The sequence below is a fragment of the Sycon ciliatum genome, chromosome 3 (assembly GCF_964019385.1).
Source record: "Sycon ciliatum chromosome 3, ocSycCili1.1, whole genome shotgun sequence".
Classification (NCBI taxonomy): Eukaryota; Metazoa; Porifera; class Calcarea; order Leucosolenida; family Sycettidae; genus Sycon; species Sycon ciliatum.
The window spans coordinates 26556832-26576860 of record NC_088645.1 but is presented as its reverse complement, the minus strand read 5'-3'; the positions used below and the strand labels follow the sequence as shown (position 1 = coordinate 26576860).

General features: G+C 46.3%; 1 protein-coding gene and 2 long non-coding RNA genes across 5 annotated transcripts in view; 1 reads left to right on the top strand and 2 right to left on the bottom strand.

The window, feature by feature from the left end:
- Positions 1-18510, bottom strand: part of LOC135811918 (uncharacterized) — a 55781-nt gene extending 37271 nt beyond the window's left edge. For both annotated transcript variants that reach the window (XM_065325182.1, XM_065325183.1), the window contains exons 1-3: positions 18355-18510; positions 12493-12543; positions 1925-2245 (exon numbers count right to left, since the gene is read on the bottom strand). In XM_065325182.1, the coding sequence (XP_065181254.1) occupies positions 1925-2245; positions 12493-12543; positions 18355-18400 (418 nt within the window). In that variant the 5' untranslated portion in view covers positions 18401-18510. The remainder of the gene's footprint in view (positions 1-1924; positions 2246-12492; positions 12544-18354) is intronic.
- LOC135812610 (uncharacterized) lies at positions 6116-8225 on the top strand. Of its 2 annotated transcripts, XR_010552871.1 has the most exons (3): positions 6116-6420; positions 6513-6678; positions 7561-8225. It is a non-coding gene; the product is annotated as an uncharacterized LOC135812610 (long non-coding RNA). The 2 variants fall into 2 exon arrangements; XR_010552870.1 differs by having other exon boundaries at positions 6116-6678.
- LOC135812609 (uncharacterized) lies at positions 8519-9275 on the bottom strand. The gene is made up of 2 exons (XR_010552869.1): positions 9043-9275; positions 8519-8663 (listed from the first exon to the last, which is right to left on the bottom strand). It is a non-coding gene; the product is annotated as an uncharacterized LOC135812609 (long non-coding RNA).
- Positions 18511-20029: the final 1519 nt, after the last annotated feature.

The following is a 20029-nucleotide window of genomic DNA, read 5'->3' as shown; positions in this document are numbered from 1 at the left end:
CGGAACAGAATTGGAACTCAGAGTTTCACGCTTGCCCCGTCATCAGGAAAACACGTTTCTGGTATGAAACGGGGAATACAGGCAACGAATACAGTGGAACCACGCATATACATGCTCTCGTATCCGCACATACACACATACACACACACGGACCCGTGCATGCGTACAATAAACAACAACACACAAACCTATACACTAACTCCAACACACGACCAAACGTCCTCAATAACCCAGACACGCACCCAAGTCCACACTCTCACACACTTTCACACATACGCTCACACTCATCCTCTCTTTCTCTCTCTCTCTCTCTCTCTCTCTCTCTTTTTCTCTCTCTCTCTCTCTCTCTCTCACACACACACACACACACACACACACACACACACACACACACCTGGTCCTGGTGAACACTGCCATTACGGTCATGTGTCCCTTGGCGGGGCCGACAACATGGAAACGACGAGCGACGGCAGAAAGTCGGCAGTCTGCCGAGAGGTTAGGGACCATATTCAATCGGCACGGCGAGAGAGCCATCTTTGGCATCTATGGATTTGGAATCCACGAGTAGAGCGGCAGCACCGACCACAGGCCCCACAGTGGGCCTTGCAGCATGAGAGGACGTGCCGCACATGCGGCGGCGGAGGAGTCGCCTGAGCAGCAATGGTAGACACCGCCGCCCGGTACGGAGCCTGAGACGATGTCGCGGGGAGAGTCCGGGAGTTGGGGCAGTTGTGGACCGCCGAACCTCCAGCACTGCGGACCCGGCGCTCGCATGAAGAACATTGTCAGCTACCTCTCTGTTCCGATACAGGTTTGCGGTGCTCATTAGGTTGCCTGGTATCCTGCATATGTGCAACATGTCCAAGGCACTTCATGTGTCGCTTGCAGAAGCAGGTGGATAAAAATACTGGCTTTCCCCCATCTTTACCTCAGCTCTCCATTGGTCACCGAATCTGACTTTTGATCTTGCCGAGACCCACCCAAGATGGTTGGGTTGGTTGTGTTTATTTGAATTCGCAAACTCAACGGACTGAGCATGTCCAAAGACAAGGAAGCGAATGAGGTCCAAGTAACCCAGGAATGGGAAAACTCGGCAAAGAGGCAAGATGATACGCAAGCAAGAGTGGTGAAAACCATCAATGCGGAAGTCGTTACGTCGCAGGACTGGACAACACTCGGTGCCGTACAGCAGTACCGACACCACACATGCGCTGTAAATCAATCTCTTAGTGCACAATGACGGGTTTCCATCATCAAAGATGCAGCGAAGAGCACCAAAAGCTCGTGCTGCACTGGCAATCCGGCGATCAAGCTCAGCTGACATGCTGGTATCCGGCGATATGAAGTTGCCGAGATACACAAACGACGAGATCCATTCCACCTGTTGACCAGCAATAGACATCAGGAGATGGTCGGCATCAACACTGCCAGTGCCACATACCAGGAACCTAGTAGAGACGTGCTCTGCCACCATGCATTTAGTTTCGCTGCTATATGACTACTCCATCAGCGTGAATATGAGTAGGTATCATGTACATGTATGATTGAGTGTCACTGTGAATGTAAAATTGTGTGAATATGTTGTGTCTGAGTCACTCAGTGGGCGGGGTGAAGGTGTTCAGTGTAGGTGTGAGTTTGTGTGTACTTTGTACTGTTGAGGCAAGGAACTGAGTAAAAAAGCTCTAAAACTGTTCATTGTTGACTTCAGCAGGGATACATGGTACACATCATGCTTTATAAACATACTCCTCGCGTCTTTTTGCAACCAAGAGTGCCGCAACTCGTCTGATACATTGCTTGCGTCATATGCAACTTCGTGATCAGGGAGGAGGCTTTCTGTTGCTCGGGTGTCTCGTTTTAAACCAATGCGCTCTTTGTCTTCACATTCCATGCATCAGAAAGAAAGAAGCCAGTTCATACTTACCTACAATGTTGAGTTGATATGTTTGTGTTGAGTTGTGATCCACTGTTCTGCAATGGTACAGTCCAGTGTATAAAGTGTCCAGTATAGGATGTACTGTGTTGTTTACAGGTGCTCTTCCAAACACAGTGAAGGCACCTGTCTCACCCAACACTAGACTACCATCAGTCTTCTCTAGTCGAATGAATGGTCCTGATCCACTGGCCACAATACATACAGGTAAGTAAATGGTAACATTGGCTGTAGGTTGTCCATCACCAAATGTCACTGTGAATGCTGTTGTTGTTTGTCCTGTACCAACAGCAATTAGACTGACAGGTTGACCTGCATGAGCATACACAACGGTACAGTGTCACAATACTAGCTCAATACATCACTGGCACTGGGACTAGGTACTGGGGAAACAATACTTCATGTGCCGCTATAATTATAGTCAATGGGAAGGAAATGAAAGATACTTTATACACAAAAAAAGGAGAGAAATGATGCTCATACCACACCTGACTTTGGAAATGGTGTGAAATATGCGCTCACCCAAAATCACTCTCTGAGCGAGAAAATTCAGGACAAAAATGGTTGTTCATTCTCCATGTGTATCCGTTTGCTCACATCACATAGCTGATGCACGGCAGGCGATGTCCACAGGTAGTCAGTTTGTGCATAGGTTAGTGCCTGGCATATGGGCTATGTCACAGCGACTGTTCTGACCATCATATCTCAACTGTAAGTGATGCTGCGCTGCACCTTTAACATCATCACCACCTCTTTCAGGCTCTTAACCCTTTAAGAGCCACAGGAAATTTTCAAAATTCTGCATTTTTTCATGTTCCTTGGATCATAGCTTCAGTTCTACTCACTCAATCCTCACAATCTTGGGCTTTCTGGAAAGGTCTCCGCGAGAGGAAGAGAATGAGGTCGATCATGATAGCCAGCACACCGTCTATCCAGCGCTAGATCGCAGCGACAGTACGAAAAATGCCCCAAATGCGTCCAATTGCGTCCCGCTCTTGATATTTCATTTTACTCGATCGTGGAGTTCCAAATTTTTCGCTGTGTACTCTTGACAATACCAAAAGTGAAACCCGTGCAAATTCGAGTAAACCAGCGTGACGAAAAGTCTCAAAATTCTCAATACTAAAGTCGCACTGCGCGCTTTTGAAATTGCCGCGATCGTGGCTCAACTTACGAGTGATTTATCTCAGGAACCGTTGCTCGCAGCGCTTCGCGGATTGTTTCTCCCGACAGGTGAGAGTTTTGTCTTCTCCCTGAATATTTCGATCACTGGATTTGAGCGAGATTGGACTGAGTTACGATCTTTTGAAGTTTTGCATTTGAATGCGTCGTTTACGACGCGTTCAAGTATGGGGCGGCTCTTAAAGGGTTAAGAGCCGTCATATAAAGTACATTGCCAGAGGCGCAATAGCCACGTTGTCCCATTTTCAACTAACCATGAGGCCGAGTGAGCCCATGTGGTGGACACCGGAATGTACAGCATGTGGTGGACACCGGAATGTACAGCTGCTATGAGGGAGAAAGACAACCGTTGGCTCTCCTGGAGAAAATACGCCAACGATCTTCCACTCAACCAAGCTTTCCTCCGCTCCGTTACCACAGCTGCCAACATCATAAGGCGATCTCACGAAGCTAAAGAGGCCAATATCCATCACACCTTCTCTAATGGCTCACCCAAGGACAAATAATGGTGGACAAATATAAAGTGTCCTTGAGGATACTGACATAACACAGACATTCCTCTCATTGTTGGTGCGGATGAAAGGGAGTGGGCAAAAAGCAGTGAGAGTTCGGATGCCTTTGCCACCTTCTTCCCAAAGAAGTGCAGTGTCACTGGCCAGGATTATACTTCTGACGGTTGACCTGACCTTGTTCCAAAGAAATCACCGGCAATCCCAGCCTTTCACTTTCACCCGCCAACCGCCTACCGTTTCCTAGCGCTACTCTACATATCAAAGGTTACTGGTCCTGACGGCATTTCAGCCCGAGTCCTGAAGTAGTGTGCAAATCAACTTGCGAAGCCTTTGTCCCAGCTATTTCGCTCTCTGTTTCAGGTGCGGACTTCAATCAAAATCTTGGAAGACAGGTAACAGGGTTCCAAATCACAAACGGTCCTTGCGCTCGTTTCTGAAAAACTACCGCCCAGTCTCGTTGTTTTCCATATGTTTATCTAAAGCAATGGAAACTAGTGTCAATCGTTAAATGAGCGCCAGCAGCTTCTCACTCCCCACCAGTTTGGTTTTCGCAGGGTCTCCCTATGGCATACGCACTATACGTGCTTAACCTTACTAACGCCTGGGTGGGCATCATTGGCCACGGCGGCGCGGAGTGAATTTTCGCAGTTGATATAGCCGGGGCCTTTGGCCGAGTCTCCCACGTGGGCCTCCTCTACAAGGTTCGTTAGCTCGGCATTACTGGCACTCTCCACAGCTTCTTATAGTCCTATCTCGACGGCTGTGCACGCCAGTGCTTAGTCCGCAGGCAGATAATCTTCTCGCTACACAATCTCTGCAGGGGTGCCCCAGAGCAGTATCTTGGGTCCTAATATTTCACCAGGCAGGCACAGTGGTAGGTCAAATACCATGATTGAGATAGGAGAGGCACCTGGTTCAAGTCCTGCCTCGGGTCGGTTTTACAGGCGTGCCGCTAACCCCCCCCCCCCCCCAGCCAATTGGGAACTTGTGGCCAGGCCAAAGGGGTACATGGATGCGGCTAATGGGGTTCCTCGCCACTTGTGCCAGTGGTTGTGAGACTTATCCACTTACCCCCACCGTTAAGAGCCGCATCCGCCCCTAGGGTTTACCGGGTGTTAGTTGCCGTGGTAAGTTCCCTTCAGAAACGGACATGATATTTTCCATTTTTAAATTTTTTTGGTGTTATTAAGAGAGCATGTCTAAGAATACCAAAGTATGTGTGAAAGTGGATCTCTCCGATTGCGCTCAAATTTGGAGGTAGGTTCTCATTGGGGTGTGGATCGATTGTGCAAAGCCCTAGAAAGGGTTTCTGAAGGGAACCTTATAATTTGCATACCCCTCAAAAATTGCCGAAATATCACATTATTTATGTGTCTAGAAACGAGTCATGCCACAGCGTATACGAACAAGCTACGAACAAAACTCCATCAAGCCAACATTGCCTCACCTTAGAAGAGTTCCTGGAGCAGTAACGCTTAGCAACGCCAGGATCCCAGAAGACGAGGTCCATCACCCCCTGACGCCACAAATGTTCGTCTTGAAAATAGCCAATTTACAAGCGCTGGCAAAACAGCCAGCTACGTCCTCAATTGGCCAGAACTATACACCGGCAGATAGTAGAACACCTCTTCTAGCGCTGAGGACATGTCCCCATCTTCCTTTTGGGGTTTTCTTGAAATAAACTTTTTCCAATTTTTCCACTCGACCATGCTGAAATACGGCCAAAGTCATACCTGCGCAGGAAAGCTCGCCCCTCAACGACGTCTCCTCAGCAATTTCTACTCGAACACTCCTCCCAAGGTCCCAGAACAAAGTGTATTGTTGGCTCTGACAAGGAAAAGCAGCGGTGATCACTTGTCACTTCAAACGAAAAGCTTCTCCTTGCGCCACCAATAGTTTTTTGTGCGACTGTTGATGCAAAAGTGACTGAAGTCCTGAGCGCAGTTTTTGAATTTTATTGCAAGATGCACGGTGAGATGGCGTGCTCTGTGACGTAGGATGACGCTTCCTGGATCACGACACGCAGCCATCGATCGCAAACGTGCCTGGAGCGCTATTCAGAACAGACCATGACGGCAGAGGTAAGATGAGCTGCATTTCCTGCTTGATCTGCTGAGAACCCCCACAAACTGCCCTATAGTGTAGGAGTGTTGCAATGGCAGCAAGCCGTTGAAATATGCATGGGGCATGGAGAGTTATTCATCTTTCACATTTACCTCCTTCAATCCCAAACATAGTCCAACAGTAAAAGTCCCTTGTTTTCATTTCGATGCTCGACAAAAGCTGCTAGCTCGGTCGCTTTGTGTTGACTGGCACGCGAGCAGCATTGGCTACACGAACTTGTCGCGTGAACTGCATGAGAGATTTCTTACGTCATGGGGCTGTTAAGTGATGACGTCACAGTTCCTTCGATACGCATAGCAACGATCCCACTGGGGACAAACAAAAGTAGCGTCGTCTCCACCGAACCAGTTGTCATTGGCAACATATAGGAATCGTGTACATTTCTTCGTTTCTTCTTTGCTGTTTTCAGTGAGTGTTTTGTTTTCTCTTTGTCCTTGATCTCGACGGCGTTGTCGTGCTCATTACCTTACTGAGACGTCTCTTGTGACTGTAGGCAGTGTCACGGAGGATTTTATTGGCGTGACGAGGTAGATCGCCGAGATCGAGCGTGAAAAACGCTCTGCATTAGTAGCTCCTGTAGAATGTCTTCTGGGATGGCGTATCCATGGTCAACAAAGCCAAGGTGCAAGACTGCATAAGAGATCGTGTAAACGATGTGAACTCCAAAAGGTAAGCTCCTGAACAAGTGGAAAGATATGTGTATTTACAAACTCTCTCTTCATCCATCGATTGCCGCTATGCATTGCATTTTGTCTTCACAGATAATCTGGACAAATAAATTATATTGTAACTGGAGAGTGCAATCGTGCTTGGGACCCATCCCAATGTCATCACATGGCTGTGGTGACTAGTGCATACCTGGGAGAATTTTTCCTCAACTGAGACGGAGTGTAGATGGATGGATTATGAGAAATGCGAAGATGTGGAGTAAGTTGTGTCGAAGAAATGTGTAATAAAATAAAATTTACTTTACACTCAAACATACACTGTACATGTACATGTAACATCATGATAATGATTCCATCTTCATTATCTCCGCAACAGGTACGCCATACGCACCGAATACATGGTGTGTGTGCACGTGCGCGCTTGCGTGCGCGCGTACATGCACACACTCTCATGCGTGGCCGAGTTGGCCGGATGAACAGACCACGCATTTGCACGAGGTGTCCGTCATGTCATTGGAGTGCTGTACTTTATAACTCAGGGGCGTAGAAGGGGTTTTGGAAGTGGTACGACCGAAGGTCGTTGCGGCGGAAGGCCGTGTTGGAGGGGGTCCGGCCCCCCCCCCCCGGGGAAATTTTGTAAAAAAGACACAAAATCCTGCGTTCTGGGAACTTCTGGCGCAGTGTGCAGTCGAGTCGAGTACAGTACTCAGTACGACTGCAGATGCATAACAGATCTACGAGTCTAGAAAAAGGTCTGATGCGCATATGCAAATATCGATGGATCCTGATTTTTTATTACGGTTTTGCACGTTCCAGACGGACCACACTTTTCGAAAAGTGGTGCGGCCATGGTCGTACCAGTCGTAGCGGGTGCTACGCCCCTGTGACTTTATTCCAAAATAGTATGTCGTGCCCCTGTCAAATGGAGTTTGTGTCTATGCTCAGCGGGTATCGGGCCATGACGCCACACTGCAGTCAGCGCTGGAATTAAAATAGCACTTCATGGATTATTTTAACTAATTTCCTTTGCGTTTACTTTGTTGAGCCCGTGGTTTCATTTCTGTGTTCTGTTATGATTGGCCTCTGGAAATAATCGGAGTGGATGTCATTTTTTGTCATATGTGTGTGCCTTGTCCAACAGGTTCAAGGCTAGATGCACTTCACATTCGGCGTGGGATCTCGGCGTCTCGGACCTGATAACGTCTTGGTTGGATGGGTGATCAAGGATGATACTACTCGGCACACCAATGTACATGTCAATGTAGTTTTTACTTTTTCAGAGCTGCACTATTTACGTCTTGATGCTTACTTCGGTGCTAGTGTCGTGTCCGTGTGTTGCTACAATGTCATTATCTGTATTGTATTCCGTCTGCTTATACATGTGTCTTTATGAAGTGTTTGCCATGGCGGCGATGTGTCTTGTCGATCAATAGTGTTGTGAAACCTATCCCTATTCATGCTTTGCTGGCTACTTGCTCGCTCCGCGCCGTGCACGCTACTAGGTCTTGTAGTATATAGCTCGATGCTTTGCATCGATCGCTGGTTGTTGTTGTTCTTGTTGCTTCTCTGTTGTTTGAGCTTGGTCCTAGAGTGAAGCTTTGGTCTTCTTGTGTGGTGAGGGTGAGGAATGGGTATCTGGACTCCTGGTATATTTCCGTAAAGAACCTGGAATTGTAGAATCCTGAGAGTATGTCTGGCCCACTCCCCGGTCATGACATTAGCGTGTTTCCCCCGGATTATTTCTATCATCCTGCGTGTTCTTGGGCTGAGCGAGCACATGCACGAGTGTGCAGCTATAACCCTGTGTATCTTTGGTTACACTTTGTTCTGCAATGCATGTACATTGTAACAGTCTGGGCTTGCACTGCTTTGTGTGGCCTGCGTATTTCAAGACTATTCAGTGCATCAGACCCAGGTTGGTTTGGTTGCCGGATGATCTCTTGTTGCGTCGCTCTGTGTTTTGTATTAATCGATTTTTGGGCTTGAGAATTGAGCTGGTGTGCGGTTCCCAATATGAAAACATCATGCTGGTGCTCTGTGTTTCGATTATCGACTGTCCGAGCAGTCACGATTCATTACCAGAACGGTCAATACTGTAGTCTCTTCACGTGTTTGTGTTTTCGCCGGGGGAATTAGCGGTGACGTTGCACATAGAACGGCAGTGTTGCATCACTGGACGACCCTGCCTTTGCATCTGACTTCATTTCCCCAGGATCTGGTGCAGATACATCAGACAGTCACTTCCTGTAAACACGCAAACAGCAAAAGAAGAGATCCCGCAAATCAGGAAAAACCATTGCGGAAAATATCGAGTAGATCATACACCATTCAATAATCTGGAGTAATTACAGTGAGACAAACACTTCAAACAGTGCTCTCTCTCTCTCTCTCTCCATCCTTCCAAAATACCCTGTAACAATTCCCTGGAATTATTTTATTTTATATTCTCAGGACATCATTCTGAACAACTTCTTCCATGGGTCTTCAATCACCACGGAGGGCGAGAATACAGCTAAGTCATGCAGTCTACGGGAGGTGCGGGCTGTCATGGATATAGAGGCTGATATTGTGCCAGCGTGAGGGCAGAGACAGAAAGAAGACACTGATTTCTTGAACAACTCACCTACATATAATCGAATCCACAGGGAGCGCTCGTACTTTGATCCATCAGGAGGCGAAGAATCTTCAAAGCACTCTCAAACACGGAGTTTTATAGTGGGCAGCCAATTTCACAGCCATTATGAAGGCCCTCGACGACTACAGGAGATTTGTAGAGGAAAGAACAAGGAGTAAAGAGCGACAACAATCGCTTGACGAAAAAGCAAAGAAAAACTGTTCTCTCTCCAGTCATTTAGATGCTGTTGCCCTTCACAACTGGTTCCATCCAGAGGACGCGACTTTTGTTTGTCCCCAGAGCTCTCCGTTGCTATGCGTATCGAAGGGGCCGTGACGTCACACTTAACAGCCCCATAAAGAATGTGATTTCATAATCATTTCACTGGTCTTTGACCTACATGGTCAGGGAAAGTCCCGATTCATAGGCCTACAACACGGTCACCGTGTTCTTGAGCGCAATAACAACACAAGTGTGATCACTTCCAGACCAACGGGCGTTCAAGGCGAGTAACAAGCGCACTTGACGAAGGTGACTCTGAAATCTCGTGAGCCGTGATCCACGCGACTTGGCAAGTGGGCATTCTTGCGTCACAAGGCACGTGATTTCACCGTGCCTCTTGTAGTAAAATTTAAGAATTGCGCTCATGCCTTCAGTCACTTTTGCATCAAAAGTCGCACAAAAAAATGATTGGTGGCGCAAGGAGAATCTTGTCGTTTGGAGTGACAAGTGATCACCGCTACTTTTCCTAGTCAGAGCCAACAATACACTTTGTTCTGCGGCCTTGGGAGTAGCGTTGGAGTAGAAGTTGCTGAGTAGACGTAGCGGAGGGGCGAGCTTTCCTGCGCAGGTATGACTTTGGCCGTATTTCAGGATGGTCGAGTGGAAAAATTGGAAAAAGTTTATTTCAAGAAAACCCCAAAAGGAAGATGGGGGACATGTCCTCAGCGCCCGAAGAGGTGTTCTACTATATGCCGGTGTATAGTTCTGGCCAATTGAGGACGTAGCTGGATGTTTTGCCAGCGCTTGTAAATTGGCCATTTTCAAGACGATCATTTGTGGCGTCAGGAGGTGATGGACCTCGTCTTCTGGGATCCTGGCGTAGCTAAGCGGTACTGCTCTTCTAAGGTGAGGCAATGTTGGCTTGATGGAGTTTAGTTCATAGCTTGTTCGTATACGCTGTGGCGTGACTCGTTTCTAGACCTATCAAAAATGTGATATTTGGGCCATTTTTGAGGGGTATACAAATTTCAAGGTTCCCTTCAGGAACTTTGTCAAGGGCTTTCCACAATCGATTCACTCCCCAAAGGGAACCTACCTACAAATTTTGAGCGAAATCGGAGAGATCCATTTCCACACATGCTTTGGTGTTCTCAGACATGCTCTCTTAATGATAATTATTATGTGAATGACGCTGCCGATGCTCTTGCTTGCAATGGTAATCTTGAGGCCTCCGAGGAAAATACAACACTAGACAGTTTAGTATCCTCAGCTCAGTGCCTCAGGACGCTGTACTGACCTTGCAGATACCTACAGGCCGCCTTCATGAGTGGGGTTAGCAGTGGAAAGTGACGTTCAAGCCCGCCAGGTTACAGGCTATGACTTCTTTTTTTTCTTTCCAAAAGAAGCAAAAAGATGAACTCTCCAAAAACAGGCTATGACTGCTACCCTCCGAGGCACTGACCTGGACCTGCCCTAAATCCTGTTTGGTGACACCCTGCACTGGAGGAAACCAGTATTATCATGAATTTGAATTCGATTTGGCTCAAAATTGTCCTTCGCTAGTCACCTCAGGACCCTAACCATCCGCCTCCAGGAGCACCTTAGCTTTCTCCGACGAGCAGCTCATATTCTAACGCCAGCTGTCCAAATGACTGCAGCTCACCCCAGTCTGGCTGTCCACGGGACTGTTGCTGCTCTCTCCTTCATGTACAAAAATGATGTTAATCACTGGTCCTCCTCAGCTACTTGCTGTAATGCCACACCGCATAGCGTTTCTCCAGCCCATCTCAGAAGTAGGAACCTGCACAGTAATGCCAATACTGTAAATATACAAAATTTCGGCGCTGCAAAATTTCGGCACTTCACGATTTTTGACATTTCGGCGGCGATTTATTTTCGGCGTGGGGTACTGGGTAGAGGGCATGGTATAGTGCGACAGATGCTGTGAAAAATTTCATCGGCGGTTTAATTCAGGCGTTTTGGGTCGGTGCCGAATATAGCCGAAATTAAATAGCTGCCGAAAATTTGTATATTTACAGTAGCCACTCCTATCAACTGTCAGACCACCCCCCCCCCCCCCCCCCCTGTGTCCGCTCCACCCGTTTTGAAGCAGTCGTTCCTGTACTGCGGTATTGGCGCATGGAAATCTATACCCGACACGCTTCTGTCGCAACACCCGCACAAAAAAAAACGTTTTCATTCAAGCAGACTGAAAGGCTACAGATACCAGACATGTAATTGCAGGCGCTAGCAACAACAGTAGCTCGTTGCTTGCCAGACCCGCCAATTCGCGTACCTGGCCTGGCTCAGAGTTCTCAGCTGTGTTTTGCATGCATGGTACATCAATCCAAAAACTGATAATTAACAATTTCATTCTTTATCAAAATGTTTGAAGGATACTTCATGCAGCTTAATTGCATTTGAATAGTTTGCAGGCAACCTGCCTGCACTCAACAGAGCACTGTATTTCACACAAATCCATTAGAAATATCGTGTCAACGTTTCGGTCTTCAAGACCATTATCAGTATGATCATCAGAATGATGGTCATGAAGACCGAAACGTTGAAAAGCCTGCCTGCAAACGATTCTCTTTCTTTATCTTGTTTTTGATTTTCTGACAACTTAATGGTATACCGGCACTGTTACAGTATTAGGCCTCGACCAAGTATGCTAAAAAAGAGCATATTATGCTCGTCGCATATCAGGGAAAACGTCCATAATATGCCAAAGGCTTAGCAAGATATGCAAAAAGATATGCCATAATATGCCAAAACATGCTCGACATAAGCAGAAAGTGTAGATCATTTCAGCAAGATTACAACCCTGGAATATTCATTGGCTTCACGGCTATCATGCTTGTGGTGCAAATCAAAACACATGCGGAATAGTATGGCTGGCATGATTGCCCGTTTGACTTGCGATGTAAAATAAACGCAATACAATACAGTCATGTACATGCAGTGTGCGTACATATACAATACAGTCATGTACATGCAGTGTGCGTACATATACTACCGTACGGTGTCCTTTATTGGAGGCCCGGGTGGTTTTCAGAGCACTTCACAGTGTGCTTATAATGAAGACTGAGTACTATATTTTTTGAATGCCGTCCCAAGGTGTTCTATTATTGGAGACGTGTTAATATTGGAGACTGTGCTTATATTAGAGATAATACGGTATTTATTTTTATTACGAATTTGGAATTATAGTAAAAGAATAAATGAATAGATAATTACCTTTCACACCTTGATTCTCCAACCAGATACATACTGCCATGAGCCAGCAAGCTGTGCAATTAATAAACCGAGAATAGAAACATTCAACAGTAATTAGTAACATTCAGTATTCCATACTATATGTGTTGCCGTCACGTGAACACGAACATGAATTCCGACACTTATTTTAGAGAGTATGAACGGGTGGGAAATAGCCCTTTTCCAAGGATGCTCGCCACTTTTTTCGCAACTCTTGGTTGTTTTGGGAAGAAATCGCAACTTTCACAACTTTCTTCATTTTCACGAACAAATTCGTAACTTTACGCAACCGTGAGCCGAGAAGCGCCTTGGAGGAGACCATTAGACAAACATGCTCCACTTCGGGAACGGCGCCGCAAATCTCGACGCCCTTGCCTCTGGATTACAGATGAGTTAGTGGCAAGTGTTCGTGAACGGAACCGGGCACATCGTCTCTGGCTCCGAGACAAAACAAATCAAAACCTTCAAGAAGCGCACCGATCAGCTCGCTCCAAAGCACGGAAGTTGGACAGGAGTCTGCTGCGCAAATTGTACTTCACTAAAAGATGTGATACATAAGATCAATGGCAACTTCAGGCTGTCATGAACGATGTCACAGGCCGACAGAAGACACGGAAAGAACCTGAAGCGCCGCTTGAGTCGCTCAGTAAATTGTTTAGAGACATTGTGCATGACCCTATGCGGCCACCTGAGCTGCATATACCACATGGTCCAGCCTCTGCATCTAGCTTCTCAACATTTCAGCCGGTAAGCGTGTCTGATGTTGCACAATGCTTGCAAACTGTGAGTCCTCACAAAGCATCTGGGCGTGACAAGATTCCTGGAATTGTACTGCAGCAGTGTTCAGACGTCCTTGCACATCCATTTACCACCCTAGTCAATGCATCCTTGACATCAGGTACTGTGCCAGTGTGTTTTAAAACATCACACATTAGTCCACTGTTCAAGAGTGGCGATGCAACATCCCCTACTAGCTATAGACCATTGTCTTTGCTCCCTATTCTGTCCCAGATATTGGAGTTCTTTGTAAAGAAGCAATTCACAGCATACCTCACGCAACATAGCATATTACCTTGCAGTCAGTTTGCCTACAGGGAAATGCACTCTACCGAAGATGCATTAGTTCCAGCCGCCAACCGTTGGCTGTTGGCCTAACAAGAGCGTAAATACACGGGTATTGTGATGGTTGTCAAAAGCGTTTGACCGTATCCACCATCAACGTCTGATTGATAAATTATTCTCCCAGGGAGTCAATGGCAGAGTATTATTAGTGTTGGCTACCTACCTATCTGTCTGGTCGTTCTCAGCGTGTCAAGGTGTGTGAGGCTCTCTCTGATGCAGTCGCATGCTCAAGAGGTGTGCCCCAAGGCAGTGCTCCTGGGCCGCTTCTCTTTGTCCTTTATACGAGTGACATTTCCGACATCATACCTTGCATTGTTGTTCATCAGGAGTTCGCGGACGACATCATCCTAGATTATTCTGATTCAGATCTGGACACTGTTTGCAAGACTTTGACTACGGCTGTCCTACTGGCTCTCCGAAATTGGGCTTCTGCTGAATACCGGCAAAACCCAAGTCATGGTAATTCAACCTCAGGGACTCACTGGCAACATACCAGTCGTGAAATGTAAGGATCAAGCCTGAACTGTCACCTCCACTCCCAAATATCTTGGCGTAACCATTGACGACCAGCTATCCTGGCAGCCACATTTCTCCATTGTTGTGCAGAAGACGTCAATCGCCATCAGCCAGCTATGGCGCAATGGGCGATCTCTGCCAATAAGAGCCCGCAGACCTTGGTACATTGGCATTTTGCAAGCACGACTAACGTACGCATCCAATGCATTCTTCCCTTCGCTGAAACAGCAGCTGCAGAATCGTTTAATGAAATCCAGCAAATCCGGAATTCGTGCAATTTTCCAACTCTCCAGCCGTGCATCCACAGCCCCCCCCTCCTCGTGAGCTTTTCTAATCAATCCCTAACTCACATTTTTCACTACATGGTTTTGTTTTTCTGTTTTCCGTTGCCTACATGATCTGGCAAGACCTCTTTTCTGCACATACTTTCAGTTGACGGCTAATGCAGGCCAAGCATCCCAGGATGATCGCCGAATTACTCGAGGACAGGAACAGCGGCTACTACAAGTGCCTTTCCTTCCTGGACATTCCAGTGGTCAGTCATTAACATTTGTTGGAAGCACTCTTGGGAGTGCCCTTCCCAGTGATATTCGCCTCCACAGTGCGGCTTTTGCCCTTCAACTGGCTCTGAACAGAATAAATTGTAATTTGTAACCAGTGTTAATCGCGCTCCTTCCTTGCCTATACATTACTTCATGTTTTCTTTGTGTGTTCTGCACTTCATGCATACACATACACACACCCATTTGAATTATATACAGACATAGTGCTTTTGCATTATCATGTTATGATTATTTTTAATATTTCCTTCTCTTTGCACTTGAAAACACCGGTATTCCGGCAACAGGCTCTCAGCTGCACCAAATAAATAACTTTGCCAATATTTCGCCCATTGGGCATCATCAGGGCATTGAGGGCTGAGAGCCTGTTGCCGGAATGGCGGTGTTTTCAAGTGCAAGGAATACGCTGCAATGGAGGTTGGGAATTCTGAAGAAACATTTCCTTCTCTTATAATATTTTTTTCATTCCTAGCAGGAACCGGAGGTTTTGCCTCTGGTGAGATGGCAGGATCGCCTGTGCTCTAGACGAATTCAAATAAAAGAAACAAACAAAACAAATTTAAAATATTGTAGGACGCATCACGCAGCTTCATAAGTAAAAATGGGTTGCGAGCAACACTGGCTCATACTCAAATCACTGCTTTTCACCAGAAAAATATTATATTTCAACGTTTCGGTCATGAAATAACCATCATCAGGAATGAAGTGGGCACACCGGTTAGGATGGGTTAATAAATGAGGAGCGCTGCGAACTGATAACAAATCACACCTGCATGCACTATGACGAGGGAGAGAACCAAAGGACAAAACATCACCAAAAAAACAGGTATAGAAATAACGCAATACGCGAAAACTCTAAATATGGCACAGGTACAGGCAACAAACAGAATGTACATGTGCACTAGGTGCGTGCAGACATGTAATTGCAGGCGCTAGCAACAACAGTAGTAGTAACAGTTCACTAGTGCAAGGGGTGCAAAACCACCACTATCCAGGAAGAGCCAGTATCAGGGCCAGAAATATGTACAAGGCATTACTTCACCAGAGACTAGCAGGGTGGGACCTCCTGTGAAGTCCTTGCTTCCATACCTCACTCGTTATCCGGTTCACATCTGGCTGCGGCCAGCTACCCTTCTCTTTGTGTGTTGTCGCTATTGCTGTCTATGTCTCTGTGTGTGCCAGTATATGTGGAGCGAGAACCAATTTTTATTATATCTCGTAAAAATTATGTCCATTCACCTAACGTACATGTAGGCTCGCGTGTTCACATGGTGTCAGATATCCTGCGGCGTACATCCTCTCCTAAACACATCCCATAGTAGTGTGGTAACGTCAGAATAGCCAAGTTTTCAAAAAGCAGCGTACACCTCCACACTCCATGCCCATCAGTTGTGCAACGATAGCCAACAAGTCATCTACTTCGAAGTAGTCACACCCATATAAATTAATAAGTCACATCTAAAATCCGTAAGCACTCCAATGGCTTTGCGTCTCCTTTCCATTGTGCACACAATATACGCAAACAAGCTGATAGTGGATACTCGCCGCTGCTAGCAAGTACAACCTGTTTTTTTGTAAATTTAATTCTACTTCAGGACATCTCGTTCCAATGCGATCAGCACCAGTGGCGCAATGGGTCAACCACTTTAGACGCCGGTGTTAAGCGCATTGGGCATGAGCACTCACGTTCTGTAGAGTGTTGCAGGGATGGGATGTTGCCAGAATTATCCTCACATACATGTACCTGGATGGTATCTCACAGCAGATACTAAAGTTGACAGTAAGACTGGAATTCAAAAGTCTAGAAATAGACTAGAGAAGCCAGCTGGTGCAACCAAATGACAGGTATTTTGACATCACTGTTGTCAGTTGTTCAGAGACAAGTCAAGGTTAACTACCGCTCACGCGCGTGTTGTCAAATACGAACACCACCACTATCTCGAAAAAATGGAGAGAAAATCATGGAATATGGAGCTCCGTTCTGCTGGTTTTCATGGGCATGTGCTTACAATTGTGAAAGCTTTGTATTTTCGGTATGTGATTGTCGCCTTGGAGTCGACCAATGACAAATCGCGGGCTGGAAAGCGCGGTCCTGCCTGATCACAGGTGATGGAACTAGATCCACTGCCCGTCTTCAAGTGACAACTGGCAGGAACGGAATCCACTGCGTTCATTGGCTCACGAACCTTGCGTGTGTTTCATAAATACAAGGACAACGGAAAGAGCAACTCAGTTAGTAGATCAAAATAATATTGTGGTGTGCGTGTGCATGTTCTTTGGCTTTGGTGCACACGGGAAACACGTTCCAGTCACTCATACTCGGCCAGTACCGCTGTTCATCCAGCAGTCGTCGTCCAGATTTTGATTCTGATCTTGATTGTCGATCAACTCGATCAAATCCGTCGATCTGCTATGTCACGCAATGGTTGGCGCACGGCCAGTTTTAAGAGTATGAGGACGCAACAATCGAGATTTGCTCGATATTTGTTGCACTTCTGCAGGGCTTTCCTGCTAGTGAAACTCGATTCGTTAAATAATTCAACTTAAATTCAGGGAAGGAAATGGTTTCAAGGAAACGTGGAAAACTTTTACGAGACATGTCCTGATAGGTAGTGGAGATAGTCCACTGTCCCGCAATGCATTGTTCAGAAAATATGCGCCGCAAATTGTTCCCGATGTGGCCGTTGAAATCTGGCTATTTTAGCGAAGCTATTTAGTGATATTTGGAGATGATGGCCATTGCCCTCCTAGATGTAGCCATGGCTCTAAGTGGTGTTGATGTAAAGACTACTCAGGCGAGTTAATGTTCGCATGATGGTGGTTTGTTCTCACCTCACTCGTGTACGCCTTACTAGCGCTCGTTCTTGGACCCAATATTCAGTCGTATTTTGGGCCCATTTCGAGGTGGTCTCCAGTTCCTAGGTGTCTGTAACTTATGCAACGAGCACTTTCGCATGGTTTCTTCAGTCAGTTTTGGGTCTTACCAGAGTCCTTGCCCTCCTACACTTCAGTCCTGTGCATATTATCCTTGCTTTTTATCACTTTTTTTGCCGTGATGTGCTTGCCATGCCTACATGATGCGTAATAGTCATTGGGGATATAAACCCGGTTTTTGCCCTCACAACTGCGTACGTCGGCGCTAGGGTTTTTTCCCGTCTGGCCCGGTCCAGGAAAATTTATCTGACGGTTCCAAATTGTTCTGCATCATGGCCTATTTCTGCTATCCACTGGCACGCCTATTGTATCTTAGACCCTCTGTTCTCAGTCCTTGCTTCCATACCTCCCTCGTTTTCCGGTTCACATCTGGCTGCGGCCAGGCACCCTTCTCTTTGTGTGTTGTCGCTCTTGCTGTCTATGTCTCTGTGTGTGCCAGTATATGTGGAGCGAGAACTAATTTTTCATATATCATAAAAAAATATGTCCATTCACCTAATGTACATGTAGGCTCGCGTGTTCACATGGTGTTAGATATCCTTCGGCATAAATCCTCTCCTAAATATATCCCATAGTATTGTGGTAACGTCAGAGTAGCCACGTTTTCAAAAATCAGCGTACACTTCCACACTCCATGCCCATCAGTTGTGCAACGATAGCCAACAAGTCATCTACTTCGAAGTAGTCACACCCATATGAATAGATAACTCACCTCTAAAACCCGTAAGCACTCCAATGGCTTTGCGTCTCCTTTCCATTGTGCACACAATATACGCAAACAAGCTGATACTGGATACTCGCCGCTGCTAGCAAGTACTACCTGGATCTTTGCAAATTTAATTCTACTTCAGGACATCTCGTTCCAATGCGATCAGCACCAGTCGCGCAATGAGTCAACCACTTTGGAATGTGTTTCGCACATTGGGCATGAGCACTCACGTTCTGTAGAGTGTTGCAGGGATGGGATGCCGGCTGCCAGACCTATCCTCGCATACACGTACTTCGAAGTACCTGGATGGTATCTCACAGCAGATACTAAAGTTGACAGTAAGACTGGAATTCAAAAGTCTAGAAATAGACTAGAGAAGCCAGCTGTTGCAACCAAATGACAGGTATTTGACACCACTGTTGTCAGTTGTTCAGAGACAAGTCAAGGTTAACTACCGCTCACGCGCGTGTTGGCAAATACGAACACCACCACTATCTCGCAAAAATGGAGAGAAAATCATGGAATAAGGAGCTCCGTTCTGCTGGTTTTCATGGCCATGTGCTTACAAACAAATAATATTGTGGTGTGCGTGTGCATGTTCTTTTTTTTTTGCACACGGGAAACACATTCCAGTCACTCATACTTGGCCAGTACCGCTGTTCATCCAGCCTTCGTTGTCCAGATTTTGATTCTGACCTTGATTGTCGATCAACTCGATCAAATTCGTCGATCTGCTATGTCACGCGGTGGTCGGCGCACGGCCAGTTTCAAGAGTCTAAGGACTCAAAAATATCGTGCTTCGACTGCAAAAATCGAGAATTGCTCAATATTTGAGCCAGGGACTACAGAAACCACCCTATAGCACTTTTGGCGAAATTTGTTTCTCTCAAAAGGTTTGTATGGTATGGTAATGTGCTAAAACTAAATTTCAAGTTGATCTGCGATGGTAAATGTGCCTAGCCACCTATTTAACAATGGCATATCAATTGAGCGATATAGAGCAATTATAATTATGTATACAGTTTGTGATGTTCTTTGTATATCCTCATTCTTGCTAGTTAGGCAGTTCAAATGTATAGTGAACTATGCCCTCAGCTTCATCCAGTGACGCCTGCGTGCCGTCCACTAAATCTCAGTAGTCCTACCGCTCCTCTTGTGCTAGTGATATGTGCGAACGCAGGGCCTGGACACTACATTCCGTCTCTTCCTCTGTATGGGCGACACGAATTTTGTCCCGCAACTTGTCACACAGTGCGCATACGTCTGTCCTTGGCTTCATGACTTTGATGTGTGCTGCCTGTCTCCTCCAAATGTGACAAAATGACCTGTAATGAACAGGCGAATACTTTGTGACGGTCTTGGTATAGATGTTGTATGCAGACTTCTTGTTCTTGGATGCTGGTACGTATACTGGAGGGTCCTCAGCACGATCTCGCTCCGCTGCAGGTTGAGGTAGACCGTACATGTTACCGTATGAATAAAAAACTGCACTACATCCTGCTCTATATCTGCTGAAATGGCTAAGTGCTCTGGTGTTCTCCCAGTCAAGCCAGGGTGTTCCAGTTGAACGACTCCTTTGTTTGCCTTTTTTTGAAGGCGCTTCATGACATGACTTCCAACAGCATGAACTGCCATGAACACGTCTTTGCACAACTCGTAACCACGTTCATGATAGCAG